The sequence below is a fragment of the Apostichopus japonicus genome, chromosome 9, assembly GCF_037975245.1.
Source record: "Apostichopus japonicus isolate 1M-3 chromosome 9, ASM3797524v1, whole genome shotgun sequence".
NCBI classification, from domain to species: domain Eukaryota; kingdom Metazoa; phylum Echinodermata; class Holothuroidea; order Aspidochirotida; family Stichopodidae; genus Apostichopus; species Apostichopus japonicus.
This window is the reverse complement of record NC_092569.1, coordinates 23,922,717-23,945,693: the sequence shown is the minus strand read 5'-3', so window position 1 is coordinate 23,945,693 and position 22,977 is coordinate 23,922,717. Positions and strand designations below refer to the sequence as shown.

Below are 22,977 nucleotides of genomic sequence, written 5' to 3'. Positions count from 1 at the left end.
AGAACTATTTGGTCACTGGACCAAAAGTTAGTCAAGTGACTAGAATTAATTGGTCGATAGAAGCATTGTCTGGACTAATGTACTCTAGTCATCTTGACTAGATTATGTTTACAGTGAAACAGTGCATTTATTAGCACATTGTTTACATGACACAGTCTATAGTCTACATTTATTAGGACTGTCATTCCTCAAACTAAAGTAAACAAAACGCATTCACATGGAAGGCTGCAGTGTTTCCTTTCGAAAGATAAGTACCACTATAAGCTACGAAAACAACCAAACTGACAATATATTTTTGGCCTGACTTTAGAATCCGTACCATATGAATGTGCAAGCTTACTTCGAATCGGCCGAAGAACAACTGTATAATCCGGTTGAACGTGTGTGCTCGCACCGGCTTGGTTCAATAGAATAACAGTCATGAATAGGTGCGTCGCGTGAATGATTCGCTTGAATGCGTAAAGCGGTATAGCGGTACACTGAAAAAACAATTTACCCATACCAGCTGAGTAATCCCGTCCTAAAATCTATGCATTTGTTTGTTTAAAAATACTCACAATGACAGAGTTTTATTATTCATGTTTAGTTCGGATTACTCATGTTAGTGAGTTTTACAATTTATCCTATTTTTTAAGCATGTTTTACTAATATTACTCAGAGTGTTTAGGTTTACTCATTCAGTGTGTCAATACACTCACTTAAGTGCATTTTCTTTTCCCTCTTATTTTTAAATCTTATTGCATTATTTTACACTCCCTTGATTGTCTTCACTCCCAGTTGGGTAATAGAAAACTTAAACAAAGGACACAACATATTGGATTTCAGATATGGTTATTTTGGCAACTTTATTTAAACTCTTGACTGAGGGAAACAAAAAAAATGAAACAATTATGAATGTATGGGATACTTTAGATGAGTTAAATGAACAATAACTCCTTAACCTGACACTAGAAAATAGGTAAATACTTCATATAACAACGATAAAAGCATTGAATACTGATAAATAAAAGAAATCCTTGAACATCAACTGTATGTTAGGCGTTTTAACATTTCAGGGGAAGGGTGTTTGAAAAGAATGAGATACTAAATTTAAACTGGGGTTAAAAAGATTCTGTCTACTTTCCACTGAGCTCTCTAATTTGTTTTTATAAATCGAAATCAAGATAAACAGAAGAATCTGGCATTATGTTTTTTAAAGCATAGGGGAGGGGTCCATTTTCCAAATGCCATTAGGGTATGAGGGTGCTGATCTGTGAAAGGTTGGGAACCACTGATGTAATCCAAACTGAAATGTTTTCAATTTTCTCTCTCAAATGTTATGTACAGATGTACAAGTCTGTCTAAACCACAATCATTGGACGCATATGCTATTTACACTTTGAACTTTGAAGATATCAAAACAAAATTTTACATAAGAGTTGTTTTAAGTTAGTAACATAAAAAAATGCCTGTGAAACACAAACTTGATTGTTATCGGCAAAAATAATAAAAGGAGCATATACTGAACCTGTTTATCAGGTAGTGGTTGGACCTTTACTTTATGAAAGAGTGAAATCTCTGTCTTGTCTATAACAATATTCCTCGAGAATGCTTCCAGCTGCTAAAGACACATAAAAAGTATCAAAGGGAGTTCTAAATGAGTGTTAAATAACCAACAAGGAAATAAGCCAAAACCGTTAAGTTCGTAACTCATCTCACTAAAAACGTAACAGTGTATAAAAGTTAAAAGTCCAAATTTTCCCCCTCAAAACATTAGACCTTAACACCTTAACTTGATCAACATGTTACTTGTTTGCCTTGTAGGTTGAACTGAGGTCAACTTCAATAGAGCCACTTCACAAAAGTTAAAAAAGTCTTTATCTTGTTTTGGGTACGCCATGTCAAAAACCCAATAAGTTGCAATGAGGGTGGCTAGTGCTTCCATGGCATTTGAACTTCTTCCAAAGATTTCCCCTTCTGCCATTATTGCTAGGCTCGTTGCTGCAAGAGGACTATCTCCCTCCCAAAGGAGACATGGGGAGGCATCCTGCAATGTGTAAAAGAAGAAAATATCCACTGCTGTATACATTGACATGTAATATATTTATAAAGAATTGCAAACAAGCTTCAGATGTGTTATGTTGCATTCACAAACTAGCATTGGCATCATAACATGACATGCCACCTTCCAAGTTACATTCACAATGAACATTTCTCTATTTCCGTCAATTGTAGCACATATCAATATTTCTAAACTATATACCCATATCACTGAACCCTTGAGAAATGTCTGAGCAGAATTTTCAGATGAAGAATTTTGAAGCAGTATTGTTGCCATTGTTTTGATGTTTATGATTGCCAGTGTTAATGACTAGAAAACTCAATTGGTAGACTGCTTAGACAATGTAAATGGTCAATTTATAGTTGAACTGTGACATCAAAACTAAAATCCTGATTTAGCACACTTTTGCAAATTTTAAATTCCTTTAACCAGGCAATATTTGTGTTTTCAAATTTAAAAGCTTCAATGTGTCATACCTGTATGTCATTCCTTTTCTCATAATGGTTGATAAGAGATGAACTTTTGGAAAACAGGTAGGGCAGTAAAAATACTGCAGAAGTAATTTCTAAATCTGTAAAAGGAGGACATGCATCAGATTTAATGAATGTTTTCATGTCAGATATCAAACAGGGATAAAAAAATCTTTAAAATGGTTTAGGCGTAGGTGCTGCCATACATCACAGTCAATTTGGAATACGTCTTTCAGTCAATGTACATGAATGGTTTGGATCCTAACTGTACACCAGTGGTAGTTCTACAGTAAGTGTGAGAATTAATGAAACATAAATGCATTTTAATAAAAGGTATTTGCTTTATGCCAGTCATCATATCACTCCTATCTACGAAAGTACTGTTTCTATTGCCAATTAGTACCTGGGAGTTAAGATATAGTGGTTTGTCTCCAGCATATATTACCAAGTTACTTCAACAGTTTCCCAGCATATGGTAACCATCCTCAAATACTTTAAGCACAGGACAATGTACCACAGGTGGTTTAACTTTTTGTCCAAAGTAATCCTTAAGGCTCTTTACTATAAATAAGTTCACCTGATTACTAAATGATATTTGGTATAGGTCTTTCTTAGGGTCCTAATATGTTCCTCTTTCCCTTGGCAAGGTATTAATACTACCCTCTACCAAATTGCTAATGTTTGAATGTTCAATAGTACTGAATATCAAGCATGTCTCTAACATTGATTTAAAAATCATGGTAAAGATTTTCATACCAATGAGTAATAACCCCTTGGCAACCCCTAAACATTTGCAACATATGGTTTGTAACTTGGGTGTACCTTTCTCTCTTGCAGGATCTGACGAAACTATGTCTTGCAAGTTGAGCTGGATGACCTTTTCTTTTTTCTTTGTCAACATTACTCTTCTAATGTCTTTGGCCATTGTCTGCATGTTCGTCTTAAGAGATGATATGGGTGTTTCACTTGCAGTGATTCTTTGGAATTCTCTTTGCAACTGCAAAAAAAAAACCCCATTTCATTATGAGTTACTTTCGTAGTTTATTAAAAATTCCAAATTGTATCAGATGAAGCTTTTCTTTGGCATTATACTGTACAGTGCCACTACTTGCATTTCACACACATTTCACATTCCACTTTGAAGGACATTTGTTGGGAAGGAAAATCAGGCAAGCATACTGTACATTAGTACAATCATCATGATTTAGGAAGGAATGTTGTCAGCAATATGAAAACAGCACTGAAAATGTTGCAATGGTCAACCAACAAGCTCAACTCAAACAACCGAAGATTAAGCTTTTCATGTTAAGCCCTGCCCACTCATTAATATGCATCTGATCACCAACTAAACCAATAGGGAACATCCATGGGACATCATTGTGCCAAGTATCAACTCAAACAAAGCTACACTTATTCAGATTAAGAGTTTACAGGAATTTTAGCTAAAATCTCATTTGGTACCATCCCTTATGAATATTCAATTATTCTATTTAAAGTGGAGCTAAAAATGTTGCAATGGTCAACTACAGTAACATGTTCATACCAAATATGAAATCAATATCACATACGGTTAGAGAGAAATTGCAGTTTTAAGTGTTTCATGTTAAGCCCCGCCCACTCATTACTATGTGTGATATGTGCACCTAAAACAATAGGGACCATCCTTGGGTCATGGGGCATCATTGTAATAAGTATCAACTCAAACAAACCTACACTTACAAAGATTTCTTGTTTACGAGAATTTCGGCTAAAATTTCATTTGGTCATATATCTTATGAATATTCAAACAGCAGAATTAAAATGGAGCTAAAAATAATGCAATTGTCAACGAACATGTTCATATCAAATAGGAAATCAATATCACATAAGGTTAGCAAGAAATTGTATTTATAAATTTGTCATGTTAAGCCCCGCCCACTCATTACTTTGTGTGATATGTGCACCTAAAACAATAGCTACCATCCTTGGGCCATGGGGCATTATTGTGCTAAGTATCAATTCAAACAAACCTGCACTTCTTCAGATTTAGTGTTTGCAAAATAACTTAAGTTAAAATCTGATTTGGTCCTGCCCCTTATGAATATTCAATCAGCAAAATCAAAAAGGATCTACAAATGTTGCAATGGTCAACCAACATGTTCATATCAAATATGAAATCAATATCACACATTGTTTAGGGAAATTGCATTTTTAAGTTTTAAACGTTAACATTGACAAACACAATAGGGACCGTCCTTGAGCTATGATGTAACATTGTGGTAAGTATGAACAAAAGCAGCCTTACAGTTCTTTAGATTTCATGTTAGGGCTTAGGCCTCACATACACACGCCGAGTTGACTACAAAGACTTTTGACTCTGGCATAGAAACCAATTAAAGGTTTTGCAGGGGGGTGGGAGGGTGGGGGAGGGGGGTACACTTGATCACCAAACTGAAGTCTGGGCCAACACTGATTCCAGTTGGTTAACCTTCCATTCTGGGATATTGTGGAGTCCAGTAAAAATGGACCAGCATCCGGAACTGAGGCAGAGTTTAGACTTGGTGTTACAGCTTTAAACACTGATGGTGGAAATTTCAGCAGCTGCATCGCACTTTTAACTGTTTCCTAGGTTTCTCCCTTTTATCAAATTTGTACCACATTAAACATGATGCATGAAGCAAAGTGCTAATTGCTAGCAGGGATAAAACTGGTTTAGATGAAGTAACAGATGCAATATGTTTTTAAATTGGACACATTGTATTGGGAGGGAGAACAACATGCTTGATCTAAGTAATGCAGTAAAAGCATTGAGATGTAACAAACAATATTTTCTAAGATGACCACTGATAGGCTTCAATTGTCATTTAATACATCAGCATAATAAACGTTTGTTCTCTCCAAGCTTCCCCGTCTTGAGTGATCAAGTTTGCAAATTTCACCGATTCCACCACTGTTGACCTCAAATGACCTTTAACCATACCAAAAACAATAGGGTTCTTGCACTCAATGGTACAGCTATTTACAAAATATGACATTGTTCAAAGATTCTCCTCAGATATTGTCTTTTCAATGTGGGCGTCACAGACACACAAACACACATATGCCAGCATGAATACATTGGTTTGCAAATTCGTTAAAACGGAAGAGTAGCTTTGTACCTCCTGATAGTCCTTTAGTGCTGGATACTTCTCTAACAAGTTTGAAACCATAAGCCTAGTCTCAATTATACTCTTCCTTCTGTGCCAGAAAGTTACGTCCATTAGTTCCCTTACTTTTGCCATGTTTATCTTCTTCTTTAGAAGTTCTTGTTTCATAAATCTGTAAGTTATGAAATTCAGAAAATATATTTGCATTTTTGTAAACAAAATAGGACCAAGCCATACTTTAAAGTGATAAACAAGAAGATTAAAAATGTTTTTCAATAACACTACTGTCCACAAATAGATATATACCCGCATGAGCTCATTGTAATCAACCAACAAAATAAATACAAGACCCCTCCTTGTTGGGTTCTTAATCCAAAGATACTTCTGAAACTGTGCCAAATACAAAAGAGTTCACTAAATTATATATCACAAGGATTAATCAATATTGTACATTATCAGCAAGAACCTCTGTTAGCAATAGAGCAATGGTTGAAGATATCATGAATTTTGTCCTTTCTGCACTTCTGTAACTAAAGACTGTCTATTCAAGAGGACACAAACAGCAACAAGTGTCAGATATTATAAAGGATTACTACCTTAGACATTGCATAGAGCTATTTTGATGCTGGAGGTATGATAACAATTTTATTCATGCACATCAATGATTGCAGAAATATACAGAGCTTTCATTGTTCGTTTCTTTTTTTTTTTGTATTAAAAGACTTTCTTATTCTCAGCTGTTATGGTGTAGCTAAAGATTCACCTGGCATAATTTGAGATAAAAGCCTGTAGGTTTCAGTAGTATAATTAAAGTGGTGGCAAAGAGGGAGGTGGGGTGGGGTTAACCGATAATGAGAGACTTCCTCCTTGGATTCTTGAGACCCTATGAAGATTTTTACATATTCCTGAACACACTCACTTCTGGTGCATCTCTACACTTCTTTCATCTTCTCCTAGTCCTTTAGTTTCATCAGCATTCATCAATGTATGTCCACTTGGAGATATCTTTATCTTCTTTCTTGCAGGTAAAGCAGCCCCCAATAAGTGTTTCCTTTCATTACGGAACTTGTCACTGAGCTTCACTTTCCAGAAATCCTATTAACGTAGTAAATATTGAACACAGTTAAATATATAAGGTGGATATCGAGTACATTAGGTGGTCAATTTTTTGTATGACAATAGTGTAATCAAACCAAGAAACACATGTACTCATAGGTATGCAACTTTACTTGGGGAAAAGACACTTATGTTGCACCTTTTTTTGCATTGGGAGACAAGAATAATAACAACAAAAACAGCTACTATATCAATCTTTAGTTTGCTTATTACGCTTCCAAAATGGGGTACTAACATACCATATTTGAATTCAAATGATTTTTTCTTGCAACTTTGATGTCAAACATCACACACAAAAACACACCCATTATCATCACCATCACATATATTGAAGCAGCAATGTAGGTATATGGGTGTGTCAAATTGTTCTTTTAATACTGAAATTAATATGAAAAGTAATGAGGATTTTAATCAGGACTTACGTAAGGCTTAGCACATGGGATGTTGTGAGCCAGATGAGGGAAGGTTTCAACAAGTGCACATGCAACATCATCATACTGCCGTTTGGTTGGGTACCTATATTCAATTAAATTGTGTTAAACTGTCAAAGTAATATATTTTGCATATAATTTAGGCTTTTAAACCACAAAAACTTTCTTTCATATTCATGACTATAAACAAAAAGGAAAATGCCACATTTAATTGCATTAAATGGAAAAGGGAAAAAGACAAACATCACTTCACTGCTTGGCATCAGTACAGAATCTATGATACTGTATGCATTCAGTTTTCCAAGACTGAGACCTGTAATACTGGAACAAAGAACCTTTCAGAACTCAAATGAACTCTATTTTTCAGTGTAAGCATATGACACAAAACATGTATTTACCTTTCATACTCTGTCATTTTATCATATAGAACTTGAATTAGTTGCCTTCTGAGCCTCTCATTGGGGAATATACCCTTCTCAAGTGAACAACGTAGTGTATGGGACATTGATGTCACTGGAATTTCAAACTTCGATGGCCATGGCTTCAGAGGGATTTCTCTTCTGTAAAAACAACCAAATCTTGTGATAGTCAATATTACCAAATATCAGTAAATAAGTGTTTCAAACATTTTGACCACTATCATTAGGACATTAAATGTCACTTGCTTGTTGAGTCCAGTATATCCAAGTATAAGTCCAAGAAAAGTGTGAGTCCAGCACAGGCCAAGTCGGAGACTACTGTAGTCTGGGTCAGGACATCCAAGGTCCAACTTTACTTCCTCTACATCGTTTTCTTCAATCAATCATTGTGCATTTAGTAACAACCGTATGAAATAGAGAATAACATTAATACAAGTATTTCTCTTCGACAACAAGGCATGAAACGAATTACTATCACACCGGCCTCTCTCTCTGTACATAACCAGCAGGCATATTGTCACTCTGGTCTGAGTCTTAGAGCATAACATGCATTAATTCAACTTGTCTCAAGCATGCATGAGATAGTGTCACTATGGATGGCTCCCCCAATAGCATGTACAGTAATGATACATAATGGCCTGTGTCTCAGTAGTCAGTACGTACATAACAAGTATTCCTATATTGTTACACTGGCCAGTGTCAATATGCTGTACAATGCACGTATAAACCAGAGTGTACACATGAATTGTGGTTTTGATGAAATAACATGAGCAATATTTTATCAATCAGTTATATTGTACATTATAGTGAGTGTTATTAAGAAACTTGATCAAACAGCAGTACAAGTGAAAACACCTACATGCCAAATACTGTATATCTGTCAAAGCTTCCTCTCTTGAGATATCGTGATTACAAGCTGGGCTTCACACCACTCACACATACTGTACACACCAACATGCAAGCATACACACACACACATACGCACACACCCACACCAGCATGAACGTATAGGTTTATGATTTCATCAAAACCATATTGTGTTGTATCTCAGCACATAGTAGATGTCATGCTGTTGTCACATTGGCCCGTGTTTCAGTGCTCTGCAAAGAGAAAGGGTCACTTTGGCTTGAGTGCATCTCAGTACATAACACGTTTGGAGATATTTTCACTGTGGCTTCTGACTCGAGTCCTCTATCAATACTTATTGGCAAACATGGCCAGTAAAAGACTATTTGATAAAAGAGGTGCAAGCCAATATGTGACCCTTTGGAACTTTAGTTTAATCATAAATATTAATTTAAGGATCCACTTGTTCATACTTTACCTTTGGAGGGTAAAGCTAGAAGAACCAATGGACCTCATTGGTTTTAGAGCTGCAGATGAAACATTCTTCTCTATCGATGATGGATGTTCCACTTCTTGCTGTGTAGCTGCTTGTGGTGTTGATGGCAATTGCTGTGACAACAGCTGATCCATTTCTTGGTGCGATGTTGATGGTGAACTTATTTCTGAGGACAAGTCATCACCTCCCTCAAGTGCCTCAGCTACATCAGAGTCTAAAAAAGAACTTTCAGCTGAGGACCCTGTTACCGGTGATGTCCAAGGAATTTCAAACACATCAAGTCCAGGAAGAGTGTCTGTGAAAACTTTTAGCTTTTCCTTGCCTTTCAGTTCATGTAAGGATATGTTGACCCACTCATTCCAGTCATTGTTGTAGACTTTAAGTTTAAGCTGAATACTTTCCGAGATTGAAAATTTCTGCCTGATTGATGAGAGAAGCTCATCACTACTGCCCACTTTTATGACAAATGTGTCCTCTCCATAGCATACAAGAAAGTCCATTGTGTCTGTTAGAAAAATTGGACTGTGTTGTTAAGTAAGTGAAGATGAACAGACCATTTTTCTCTAAAGGCAATATTTGCAACAGCCAAAAAACCAACAACATCCCAAAATATGATGGCCCGCTCTTCACCAATGATGGAGTCAGTAACATTCAGTCTGTCATGTCCGCAAAGATCCATGGCATACATAAAATGAGCATGATCAGCAAATGATAGTGCAAATGACAGGTCAGCCAAACTTTTCTTCACTTTAGGTATTTCACCTGACAAAAAAGTAATCCAACCACGGCATTGTACTGTTATAGGCACATGCATATGTGTTAGTTATTGTTGTTAAATATGAACATTATACTGTGGTTAATGCATTATCAAACCTAACACACTGCTTTAACTCATTGAGCTAAACCCTCTACAAGGAAAACTGCCTCATAAATTAACTAACAAATGAATTCCTCCAACAACCGGTATCTTTGAGGGATACATATTCCAACATTACAGAAATAATACTCCAACGGCCGAAAATCAAGAAGATCCTCTGGCTCAATAATATGTGTTTTGCCACTGAAATTTGGTCTGACAATATTAGAGTGATAATGAGCAGAGTACTGAACATTTTCCAATTCTGAAACCAGAAAATAGACACGACTGCCCCTGAGAAAAATTGCTTTGACAATGCTGAACTGCAGGACATTCTTCTCTGTACCTGTTACTACCACTGAATTTTCATCAAATCTATTGCCATTTATCACTACTGCAGTACATCTGAATACTTCAGAGATAGGTCCAAACATATCCCTCACAGCATGCTGGACGTCCTGTAATAAATTTTCTACAGCACACAGAGATCCACCCACTGAATCTTTCTCATCACTTTCCAAAAAACATGGAGAGATGTGATACAAACTCTGCAATAACTGGTGTTGTTTAGCTAAGGTTAAACACAAATTTTTTCTGTTTTTGGTTTTACGTGCCAAACCTTTAAAGTAGCTATGCTTAGCCTCAAATCTGATAGTAGAGCAAGCTGACAATGGTCCAAAATTTCTAATTTGGTCACTGTAATGCATTAAGAAATGCATTTTAGGTATGAGGCCATCCTTGAAAAGGTCAAGGTAGAGCTCAAGGAAATCTTGAACTAGGCCATGTAGCATAACTATTGTTGCTTCATTGTGCCTTGGTGCAAATACAAGGTCACAGATATCTGCAGATAGTATGAGAAGCTGCCAATAGTCATCATATTGTGGAATTATATCTCCTAGTACGAAGAATAAAACTTTCATTAGACCAGACATTTGAGAAGCTGTCTGCTTTACATATACATGACTCTGGGTCCAAATAAGGGGAGCTGGTATCTTTGATTTGTCACTACCTTTATACCTAAAATGTTTTAAGTCATGATTCAGCTGATTCAGGGAGACCAACTTCCTCTGGACAAAGCAAGTTAAAACTTCTCCCCAAACTTTTGGAATGACTCCCTCCAACAAATCGTGCATTGGATCTGATGGCAAGCCCCTAGTAACATGGAAATAGTCAAGCTTGTTAAATACAGAATTCGTTTTCACTCCATAAACAGTGGCTAGGCTTTGGTCTCTTTGTACAACCTCTACATGGCGAAAGTATACTTCTTTAGTTCTTTTAATAGTACTAGCTATGTCAAACTTTCCGGACTTAAGCTCTGTATAACTTAACATACAAAACCTGCAAATTCTATTTGCCCTGAAAGATTCCATGAACCCACCAATCTGATGACTAGCCAAGTTGTCAGCTACTATCATTGTGACTGTTCCAAAAAACAAGTATTCTTGTCCATCTTTGATTACTTTCATTCCATTTGTTTCTAATGTTTGAAGATCAGTAATCAATCTCTCAAAGACTTTAGATAGTCCATACTTTTGGATCAAGGAACTCTTACATAGTGACACTAACTGAATGACATGCAGTTTGCTCTTGAATTTGGCATCAATGTTACCTAAATTAAAATACATGCCATTTAGCTTTTGCTTCTTGGTAAATGTTCCAATAGGGTTCGAAACTTCAAAATCATCATTGTATAAAACAATTTGCAGAGATGTCTTATAAGTTTGGAACAAACTATTTTCTTTAAAGAAATTTCCATCATTGTAACTGGCTACTTCCCCTGTTTGTTGGTTGTGGGTGGATTTCATCACTTCTGCAAACACATCATCATTCAAAAGAATCAATTCTAACATTTCCAGAATTGGAACATATTGGAATGTTTCAATTTTACCATGCTCATCCCTACCAAGGACTATCGCTGTAGATTGAACAAGTGGGAGATTGCTTTCGAAATATTGCATTTGGTTATGTTCTGACTGCATATGTGTACAAGTCTCTGCCAATTCATTTCTGTCCAAAAACTGCTTTAGTGTAGGATTGTCATTCACCTCAAACCCGTGATCTTGGAACATTTTACAAGTTTCCTCTGAAAATTGCTTGTGACTTGCTGAGACAAGAAAGCCAATGTCACTTAAGATATTGCTGACATGGATTTTAGGTAGTTGATACATCTCTTGCCACTTTAGGATCATCAATGCCAGATCTTGTTTACAATCTCTCATCTTAATAGAATGTACTGGTGCATGACCAGCTGCTTCATCTACACTATACTCATTTGATTCAGTTGAAAAAGTTATTCCAGAATCTATCTGCCTACAAACTTCAGTCTGCGATATGCCACCTTTAAAGTGTGGATGTTTTCTGTGAATATGACTCAAGAATGAGGGTATTTTTTTGTATACCTTTTCACAACTTTCAATTCCACATCTAACACTGAAATCAGGCTCATGTGAATGAAGTAGCCTCAGATGCTGCATAAAAGAATTAAACTTATTTGTTTGATATTTTCTGCACCGTTGACACTGATAGGCCATTACACAAGATATTTGTTGTATATTACCTGATGAGCAAGCACCATCCATTTTTCTTTTGCTGGAAGGGGCTATAAAAAAAAGAAACAACTTCCTTCTGTCAATAAAATTACATCAACTGTAAAGAAATATTCAGATTACACTTACAACAAATTTTCTTGGTGTACTGATATTTTCCAATATATAAAATATTACCTATATAGCTATGCAACACATGACATTCAAACTTGATGCATGGGAAATGGCTAAAGTCAAGTGCCAAACACACATGGTGATTGGGGATTCTGGGGGAGAGTCATTTCAACCCAAATAGTGGGGGTCCAATCACAATTTCCTGTAAAAGAATCAACATAACATTATTGTTTGTACAACAACGTTATAATGATGAATTCTGTCTTAGCTTCCTTTCTTGAGAAATCAAATGTTTTCACAAACTGAACCCTGTACATGACCTTTGACCTCCATCAAAATCAACAGGCTTCTGTTACTCAATGATGTAAACCTATGAAATATGTACTAACCCCACCTTGCTTGAATTATTGTGGCTACAAGGTTTCAGCAATTTGCCCCTTGTTGACCTCAAATGACTTTTTACCTCCATCAAAAACAAAAGGCTTCTTGTACTCAATGTGGTTCACCTACATAGCAAAAATCCGAGATCTGTCCAAGTTCCCTTCTTGAGATATCATGTTTACCAGCCTACATACAGTACTACACATAATATCAGTACAAGCTTCCCTTCTTGAGATACTGTACTAAACAGTGTTTCAGCAATTTGACCCCTGTTGACCCCAAATGACTAAAAACAATAAACGTCTTGTACTCAATATGGTACACCGTACACTACATGTATACAAATGGTGAGATCTACCTTACCCTTCTTTGCTTGAGATACCATGTTTACAAGGTTTTCACAAATTGACCCTTGTTGATACCAAATGTTTACATTTGACCTACACCAAAGTCAATAAGCTTCCAGTACTCAAGGTGGTAAAGCTACATGTAAGATATATTACATTTGTGTCGCCTCCCTTCTTTAGATACTACGTTTACAAGGTTTCAGTGACTTGACCCCTGTTGACCTGGAGTGGCCTTTGACCTCCACCATAAACAATAGGTTTCTTGTGCACAGTGTGGTTCACCTACATAGGAATGATGTGCGATCTGTATAAGCTTCATTACTTGAGATATCATGTTTACAAGATTTTCAAAAATTGACCCAAAATGACCCTAGACTTTAGCCAATACAACAGGCTTCTTGCACTTAATTTAGTATGTTTACAAGCTCTAGGCATCACAAACACATCCTCAATACATCCAAACACATACACATCTACACATGCCAGCATGGCTGCAAAGATCATGATCATTAAAACCAAAAAGTTCCACCCTTTGACCCCTAGTGAATATTTTTGCCCGAGACCCCCCCCCCTCCCCTTACACCTTTTTCACAGTAAGTTATACTTTGTAACATTTAAATGTTAGCCTACTCCTACTGGCATATGAGTTCAATTACGGTAAGCTAGGTATAGCAATATAAACTATGCCTAAGTTACTTTCCACATTCTGGGAAATATTGTCACTGTACCAAACACTTGTGACTTTGAATTATGCATAGCATAGTTAAGCTAACCTACTTTGGAAATGTCACTTTTCTTAGCTCCACTACTAGTAGTAGTATGATGGAATGCTGTAATACCGCGTATCTCACGTGCAAATTTGAATCGTTCAATAGGCAAAGCACGAAGAATAACATTGACACTCACATTCAACTAAAGCAGAAGTAACCTACAGTATCCACAATGCAAACCAAAATGGTATGCTGAGCTGTTTTTGTTGAATATACATCAAGTTTTCAAGTTTCCAGTGTCGTTGGGTTGCGATACATTTGTGCTTGTGATTTTTGTGTAATTTCAATGTAAAATAATTAAAGGTAAATTTGTTGTCATTTGAAGGCCTAAAACCTGTACGGATACCTTTACAAAGCACACAGTATGGTGAATCGGATTGCACTATGGTAATAGCAGATCAAATGAAATATTTCAAAAGGACATGATTGTCAAGCACATCCGCAATATTCCAGTATGTAAATTTTGTACGTGTGTATCCGCGGATGTATGGGAAATTTTCTGTGGCTTCGACCGTCAAGACAGATAATTTATCGACGTTTATTGACATCTTCAGGGTTGTGAATCAACTTTATTTTGATCAAAATATATGAAGGAGACTTTAATACTTAATAATGGTCGGGAAACAGAACGATCGGCTTCATCATAAGTTTTTTGAGAAAGAAAAAGGCCCTTAGCATCGCGGTAATACAGCCTACCATCATACAAGTTATAGCTAAAGCCTACAGCTTGGTCATTTTCTATGTTTTGTTAACTTTCTAATACGTTTCACTTTCCGTGCCACACCTAACACTGCAATCAACAGTAACAGTATGCGACTACTATAGCCTGGCCTAACATAAATCATAAACGTCCAGGTTCAAGGTATCTCGCAGTTTTGTGTATAGGCCTAACTTATGACTAGCCTAGTGTTATTGTACCAAGTACTACTAGCGTCCGATCTTATATACTAGCCTAACGTGGGTTAGCTGCCTGCTCGCGTAGCAACAAACGTGCAGGACTTGGCTTATAAAACAGAAATAAAACACGAATTTCACCCGAATTAAACCAGATCAATCGATAGAATTGCAATAAAAGTATAACCGTTGTGGCATTTAAGTAAAAATATACCCTACCTGCTCTTATCAAGTCTTGAATGCATTCACGATGTGCATACGGCTTAAACGGATATTGCGTGAGTGCGTTTCAGATGAGTGTTATGAGCTTGAGTCCAGTTACCCAGCGGAGGTGACAGTTCTCGGTACGGTGCGTAGGTGTACGCAACCATTATTAAAAATACTCATCAACTTTATAAACAAAGTTGCACTGTGTTTCTCAACTCATTTAACTATTACTCAGATAGATTGTATTGACCCCCAAAACGAAACAGAAAACGGTAATGAGTATACACAGACAACATTAAGGAAGTTCAGAAGCTTCGTAGGTACAATTTCATTACAAAGTGAGTAACTCTATGATACGGGGAGATATAAACAAAAACGGCTCTACTATGACGCCAAGTTTGATTTAAATTAAGAAATACGAGTAAGATGAGCCCTGAAAGTGAGTCAGTCTATGTTTTTAGACTGAAACTACTCATAACAATGTCAATTTTTTTTTCAGTGTATAGTAGGAAATAGGGTTAGGAAATATAGTTAAATCCATCGATGTACGTGAAGAGAGATACGTGAAGAGGGTTAGGAAATATGGTTAGGAAATAGGGTTAGGGTTTAGGAAATAGGGTTAGGAAATAGGGTTAGGGTTAGGAAACAGGGTTAGGAAATAGGGTTAGGGTTAAAATCACTTTCAACCGATTATGTGGACAAAAATAAAAGTTCGTAATTTCACTAGGAGCGTATGTTTTGTGGGGGGTGGAGCCTGTTTAGAGCAACTTGCGTTACGTGGACATCGAATGTCCACATAATCGGTTGGTGTCCACATAGCGCGGTGGGATACTAACGAATGTCCACGTAATCCAGGTCGAGTGAGTATATATATATATATATATATATATATATTCAATTTTTACTAGATGTTTAAACTATATACTAAAGCGATTGTCCCATTAATCTATATTGTTTATGCTTTTAAGTTAAAAAGTTAGAGAAGTCAATTTCAATTATAACCAATATGACCTTTAATAAACATGAAATTTACCCACAAGTAAAAGTCTTTCATAAAAACTATTCCAACCACGCTTCGTTTGGTCAGACTTTTTGAACTTCTGAATAATTATGAAAAATGTTTCCTAAAATGCTCAGTTCCACATGCAGGCATCTTGTTCATCAAGTTAAGAGGACGGTCGAATTTTCATCTCAACGAATTGGAGGTTGCAGTTACCATTACTGCTCAAAAATATTTAATCTCGACTATGAAAGCCTTGTTGGTAAAGTAAACACTGCTGCTAAAAGTGAATTCATAAGACTAGCTAAGAATATACATAGTTCTAAAGATCACCCACTTCACTCAGAGTTGATCTCTCTGTGCAATAGAACCAGCAAGTACAATCTACGTAATCCTACTATCTTGCCATCTTTTAGAATTATGCTTTTTAAGAACTCATTTATCTACAGAGCAGCCATTTATATTCAAAATGGGTTCTTAGAATCGATGTTATAATCCTTTTAATCTTTAAAACTTCTAATCCTCTATCTTATTTCTTGTTTTTGTTCATGCTTTCATTTTTGTACATGTTTACGTCTTTTATGTATCATTTTTATGTGTCCTATTTATAAATTTTATAATTTATACTGGAATAAAGAAATTGAAATTGAATTGAATTGAAATTAGAGATGATGTTTTCTCCGTTGTCTCCATTGTAGACACCATTGATGTTTTCATAAGTACAACCTGACGTACAGCTGCTGCTGTATTGGAAATAATCGCAATTGCCATTAACAAAGCACCGACACCAATTAGTATTCGAGTGCCACCAGCCGCTTCTGTGCTTCTCTGCACAGTTGTAGGTACCACCTGCGTCATTGTCTCCGTCATACGTGCTGAATTGTTTTCCTCTGCTATCAACGAAAAATTAACTGTGAGGTAAGATAGCAAGAACCATCAGTGATTAATGCTAGTCCAATAAACAAAGCGTAAGTATCCTGATATATTGCACACTTTTGTTAATAAATCAGTTTCGCAATATACTAGGAAGAAGGAGGGGGTGGGGGAGGTAGGGGAGGATTCCCTTGAAAGAGATTCACAATTCATTATATTTCAAGTCAGTGCTGATTTATTCTTTACTGTTCTTTATTTTAATAATGTTTCTTTCTGAATGGAGGTGGATTTAAATAAACTGATGTATATGAACATACAAACTATGCTTGCCAACAAGAGAATATTGTCTGTTGATATTAATTATTGCGTAAAAGTAAAAGGGCCGGACATTTCGATCCTAGCAGGATCCTCCTCAGAGGCCGAATGAGAAGTTACAGTAACAGAAGGATCGAGATGTCACGCCCTATTACCTTTACACATTCTTTTACACAGGTTCTTTAGTGAATAAGCAGTTTGCCAACAGTTTGTTTTCTTTTGATATTAAATATTATGATAAAATTAGTAAAAATTGTATTGGGTCCTAACAGAGAACTAAATCCTGGGCTTTCCATTAACTAGTTTTTATTTTTAGTTATTATTTTTTAACATTTGTTATTTTATCTATGTCTCGGGTGGTCTTTGTCTTGAATCACGGTGTATGGCTCTTTTTGATTTAATTGTTTCACAGATGTTATACTTATCATTATTCTGCTAGTAGTGTGTGTTTACTGCACGCCTTCAATTTTTAATTCTCTTTTACTGGTTCTGTGAAGATATATAGTCGTATTTCTCTTCCATAATATGTCCTACTCTTATACTGATGCTTGCTAATTCTGCATACGTTCATGTTCATTTGCTGGTCAGACTACTTCAGTATTTTTGTCAATGATACCAATGATATCGAATTGATATTTGGATCGGATAAATATCTATATACATCATACGGTCTATTTAAAGTAATGAGCCCAGATAGGACGAGATTGTTTGCAAATTGATTTTTGTAAAGAAATCCTGAGATTACTGGCTCAAATCCCATTCGAAAGAACGTTCTTTGCTTTTTCAAGATGATAAAATCAAAACTGGCGTAAGTAAAAAAGGCGCTTCTTCACATCAATTACATCTACTTGAGATGGTTGAAAGAGAGAGAGTCAAATCGACAACATTATATTTTTTATTACTCACTTGTTCTGTTTCTATCGATTTTTGCTTTCTAGTTAATGCGTGACACTTATCATACATACCCTGAAATGGATTATAAACTATATAATTTTCTCGTCGATACAACCGGAGAAGTGTGAAGTGTGAAATGAGGAGGGGGGGGGGGGTTGTTGTTGTTTCACCGAATCCTCTTTGTAAGGGTTTCTGTTCAAGTGTACTTGTACATAATTTGTTCGTAAGTTTTAACATCAAAATGTGGTGAAACCGTGACGACCATTTTCTCATGAAGTTTATTGTGAACATACAAGTAACTCTAACTTGACCTATTGTCCAAGGAGAGGCGCAAATAACAAATATGCAAAAAACCTGTATTTCCAATGCTACTGCCCAGTTTATTCATTGTGTAGTTGTTGCTTTCAGACTGTATTTGAAACTCTGTAAATTCAGCATATAAAGCCGATCCACTAGAAGTAGTGATGTCAAAGCGAAGCTTGTAATTTCTCTGGTTCGTCAAGTAATGGAGCTTTTCATTTCCTAGCCATAAGTTCCTGCTGTCACCAAACTCTTCTTTGTACGCAGTCCAGTTTTGATAAAAAGTAGTAGAGCCATCGGTACGACGTTGAAACACGGGTAAAAATAATGAAAGTTAATGATGGGCGAGCAGTTGAAGCATACTAGCAGGTAAACTTAACTTACGAAATACCGAATGAATATATATTTAACAAATATTATTTCAGTATAAAGAACGTAGGACTTGTCTGGCTTTCTTTCTTTAGGGGGGGGGGGCAGTTTTTAGGATTGTCACCCTTTTCATCTACTAAAGTATTTTTAAGTTATACTCAATCCCTGGTACGGAATTATAAAAGTGCAACAAAACCGAAAACAGAAACTCGTACTCTCCATTAGCGTCTGCTATAGACTAAATCATTATACCTCACATATTGAAACATTCATAGTGTTCAATAAAGACTTACGGTCGTTTTCCATTTTACAAGTTACGTTGAATGGTGAACCAGGCCATCCAGTAGGCTTCATTGTATAAACGACATCTTGCTTATGTCCAGCGTCATAAACATCCTGTCAGTATGTATACAAGGATTCACAAATTTCACCGTCACCTTCGTATCCCTCATTACAATAACACTGTCGTACTTAATTCTGGACATCACACACAGCATTGGTATCACATCTGAAGCCTTCACAGATCAGTCGGTTATTGCTACAGGAACACTTCTGGGTGCAGTTTTCGTTAACGTATGTTTCTCCATTCTCAAAAGTACCTTCCTACGCCACTGGCAGTTTCCATAGATCATGTTCGGAGGCAGTGGCGTAGGAAGGTACTTTTGAGTGGGGGGGGGAGGCTGAAGACTGATGGCCGGCCTGGGGGAGGGGTCTAAGGGGAGGGGGTGTCCCTCTCCCCTTTGGATTTTTTTTTGCATTTCCAGGTGGCCTCAGATGCAATTTGGTGCAATATAACATACTTCAAAACCCACTCCATTTTGTAAATAATATTGCATTTTCACCTGGCCTTAGATGCAATTTGGTGCTCCAAATGAGATTTTTTTCTCATTTGGAAATGAAAAAGGGGTTTTCTGACTTGCAAAGCGGGGGGCGGGGCGGAATGATACTTCCGCCCCCATGTTTTTCACTGGGGGGGGGGGGGGGCTGACGCCCCCAGCCCCCCGGTTCCTACGCCCTTGTTCGGAGGACACGTATACAGCAAAGAACCTGCATGGAGATAAGAGCAGTTTAGCATTGAAATCTCATGATTTCTTTTTTATATATTTCCATGTAGTAACATCCTTATATGAACTAAACGGCAGAAAGCTAATTACAACTTTAAAGAAAGCATGTTAATTAAATCATAACTGGTCACTTATATTATTACATGGTATTATTACTAACATACTATGTTACTTACCTAGAGTAGTGCTTTGTGGTTCAGTACTGACTGCAGTAGTTGGTTGCTTTGTATCTTGCATTGTCTTACCTTGAAAGGATATGAAGGATATTTAGTGACAATATTAATATAAATGCTGTAAAGTGGGTACTTCAATTAAATGGAAATAGAATTGTATTTAATTAAGCCCTCTTTCTGGTTAGTTTGCACTACAGTTTGGATTATAGACTTATCTTGTTTCGTAAGAAAGTGGCATGAGATGGTGGAAAATAAGAATATCATTAACAACACAAATTAATTAACAGCTAAATTGTTAACGTATTCCCCAGGAACCAGATAATAAAATAATATGTCCCTGTATCATAATTTAATAATCTCTTCTTATAGTCATGAAACTCTCAATACATAACAAGTAATAAGTCATAAAAATTGCAAACTAATGCATAATTAAAGTGATTTTTTATATTGTTACATGATATTATTACAATGCGTGTTATGCTACGGGACTTACCTGGAGTCGTGCTTTGTGGTTCAGTGTTCATTGCAGTATTTGATTCCATTACTTCTTGCATTACCTCACCTAGCAAAAAAGGATAGGAAGGATGTTTAGTGACAATTTTGTATTAACATAAATGCTGTAAAGTGCGTTCAATTACATGGAAAGAGAATATTGTTCAATTAAGCCCTCTCTCTGGTTCGTTTGCACTACAGTTTTCAGTTTTCATATTAAAGTGGTTTAAGATAGTGGCAAATAAGAATATCATTAACAACAGAAATATATTAATATGATGTTATCTTAACAGACCAAAAAGGGAAGAGAAGCGGATGTTTGAAGTGGCTGTCCTTACAGACAGAATATTGCTAATAATGCAAAAATTGTAAACATTTACAAACCTGTTTTAAAGGGACGATATCTTCTAGACCTATACTTTATTTTTCCAACTCAAGACCTTGTTTTTAAAAAAAACGATAATGAAATGAAAGAATATTTTCAAATTGAAGTGAGGAGGATGACATGTCTTTGGTGATAGAAATTTGTTATATAAAGTTTAACTAGTGAAAAGTTCATGCATGCAGATCATGAAGATATAATAACCAATACATACCGATATTGAGTGCTGTCTCTCAAACAATGGAATTTGGTACCAGTATTTTTGGTTGAAATGAAAATTAACGAGTTATAGGAAGACGTCAAGTTTGAAAACAACTTGCAACACAGGCAACGGAAATACATAAACTTTGTGTCATGTTAAACTTCTTATAATATAAACCATAGTTTGTCAACATTCTGTGTTCTCCTTTTTTCACTTACTTTTATCAAGCGAAAGTAAACAGTGACTTCCTTTACATGGAAATTTCGAAGCAAAATCACACAACCCTATGAATACGAAAAATGAAGAAACATTTAAAAGCAGCTACATGTGCAAGCACAAAAAAAAACAGAACATGGAATTCTTTACAAAAGAAGTAAATAAGTAAATTTTTAATTCGGATGGTATAAAGTACCAATATTGAAATCGTCAAAACATTAAATAATGCATTTGGCAGCAGTTCTCGTACTGCAAATTTCAGTCCAGATGTGCTTCTTTGCATATTGAACTAGTTGACTGTACTAAGAGTGAGGAAACGTTTCTGGTTAAGATGGCCAGTTATGTGGTGTAACTTTAGATAACTAATCCATTAGTCAGTTGTGTGATATTATTTCCCTAGTAAAAACATCTAGAACTAGACTACTCAAGTTCTGATGAAACGTATTCCGTAATCAGTCAGTCCATAACAAATAATGTACTGTGTAACGACTGCGCAAATTAAACCAAGACGTGCGTAATTAAATGTCTTCAAACGTTTGAAGAAAGGCATAAGGTTGACTTTTTTAAACGAAATTTAAGTGGTCATATATCAATAGCCCTAGAAACTGTAAACACAGCATATTTCTAGAAATCAACTGGTGTGACTCTAATATCACAAAAAAAAAAATTAGATAAACATACAGAAGTTAGTAAAAGATAGATAACCCGCCGATATTTTACATTTTCCAATCAATTGTCTGTAATCTAGACGGATATATGTATAGGGAAGGGTAATTATGTTAATATTCAAGCAGCTCGAGGCCTCACAAAAGTGAAGAATCCTTGCTCGTAATTTGCGAAATGTTGTAAAAGTTGCCTTGCTCACGTTGCTCTTGTTTCACAAGGTTACTAAAATAATCCATTAGAAGAACTTCAAACCTGCTGCAGTATGTCTAAGAATGATGTTGTATAGAAAAGTGGAATTCTACATAGTTAATCGAACAGAAACGAAATTGAGAACAAAACAGGATGTACTTTATGTATGCCCAAACCCCTCAACCAAGACAGCCTGACAACCCCGACGGGAGACTTAAAAAGTAATCATATTGTTATTTTGTTTATGGTAAATAGAAAGCAAAATGGAAAACACAATTCTTATTATCATGACAAAATAGATACTTACTTCCGGCTTCCGTCATATCGATGATGATTATTGCTAAATAGAAAAACTGAAACAATATCTTTCTCTTCATTGTGTTCTAAGTTGACCGTTCTTTTTGTCATTGATGTTCTCCGTTAGGCTTTGATTGACCGAGTTAAATGCTGTGATGTCTTTAATATAGACTACGTAACTTTGTCTCAACAAATATATACATGTATTTAATTTAAAGCTGATTGGATGAAGCGAATAATTATCAATAGCAGAGTACGATATTGTAATTACGTCATTGACCAGGGGCGTATCCAGGGGGGCGCAACAGGCGCGCCCCCCCTATTGGCCGTCACCAAAAAAAAAAAAAGTTTAACAAAAAAAAAAAAAAAAAAAATTGATGACGACCTTTATGTGAGATGTCGGTGATCGCTCAAACCCCTCCCCCTCCCGTATGCTTTATTTTTTGTTTGCCAAAAAAAGGTTCTGGCGAAGTTCGGCGGCATAAT

At 36.1% G+C, this 22,977-nt stretch overlaps 2 protein-coding genes across 9 annotated transcripts; both read right to left on the bottom strand.

The window, feature by feature from the left end:
• Positions 1 to 609: 609 nt before the first annotated feature.
• Positions 610 to 15,557, bottom strand: LOC139973612 (sterile alpha motif domain-containing protein 3-like). 8 transcript variants are annotated; one of them, XM_071980418.1, is made up of 10 exons: positions 12,358 to 15,557; positions 11,428 to 11,610; positions 8,927 to 9,449; positions 7,582 to 7,743; positions 7,175 to 7,268; positions 6,556 to 6,731; positions 5,649 to 5,808; positions 3,334 to 3,508; positions 2,518 to 2,612; positions 610 to 2,026 (listed from the first exon to the last, which is right to left on the bottom strand). In XM_071980418.1, exons 1-10 carry the CDS (start codon positions 12,377 to 12,379, stop codon positions 1,760 to 1,762), a joined length of 1,857 nt encoding a protein of 618 aa, XP_071836519.1. In that variant the 5' UTR covers positions 12,380 to 15,557; the 3' UTR covers positions 610 to 1,759. The 8 variants fall into 8 exon arrangements, with proteins under 8 accessions (XP_071836519.1, XP_071836518.1, XP_071836524.1 ...); XM_071980417.1 differs by having other exon boundaries at positions 11,428 to 12,399; positions 15,072 to 15,557; XM_071980423.1 differs by lacking the exon at positions 11,428 to 11,610 and having other exon boundaries at positions 8,927 to 9,706; positions 12,358 to 12,399; positions 15,072 to 15,557.
• On the bottom strand, positions 12,624 to 22,676 carry LOC139973959 (uncharacterized). Its single transcript, XM_071980850.1, has 8 exons — positions 22,502 to 22,676; positions 21,342 to 21,407; positions 20,541 to 20,609; positions 20,051 to 20,119; positions 19,796 to 19,857; positions 19,104 to 19,206; positions 16,795 to 16,970; positions 12,624 to 12,662 (listed from the first exon to the last, which is right to left on the bottom strand). The coding sequence occupies exons 1-8, from the start codon at positions 22,569 to 22,571 to the stop codon at positions 12,624 to 12,626; spliced, it is 654 nt and encodes a 217-aa protein (XP_071836951.1). The 5' UTR covers positions 22,572 to 22,676.
• Positions 22,677 to 22,977: the final 301 nt, after the last annotated feature.

Excerpts from the sequence above, each read along its gene's own strand:
- LOC139973612 (XM_071980416.1), bottom strand. The coding sequence starts at position 12,379 with ATGGATGGTGCTTGCTCATCAGGTAATATACAACAAATATCTTGTGTA. Across the intron at positions 7,744-8,926 it reads TCTAGCTTTACCCTCCAAAG|AAGAGAAATCCCTCTGAAGC; the intron begins GTAAAGTATGAA and ends TTGTTTTTACAG. Across the intron at positions 5,809-6,555 it reads AGTGTAGAGATGCACCAGAA|ATTTATGAAACAAGAACTTC; the intron begins GTGAGTGTGTTC and ends CATAACTTACAG.
- LOC139973959 (XM_071980850.1), bottom strand. The coding sequence starts at position 22,571 with ATGAAGAGAAAGATATTGTTTCAGTTTTTCTATTTAGCAATAATCATC. Across the intron at positions 20,120-20,540 it reads ACCACAAAGCACGACTCCAG|GTAAGACAATGCAAGATACA; the intron begins GTAAGTCCCGTA and ends TATCCTTTCAAG. Across the intron at positions 16,971-19,103 it reads TTGTAAAATGGAAAACGACC|TTAATTTTTCGTTGATAGCA; the intron begins GTAAGTCTTTAT and ends CTTACCTCACAG.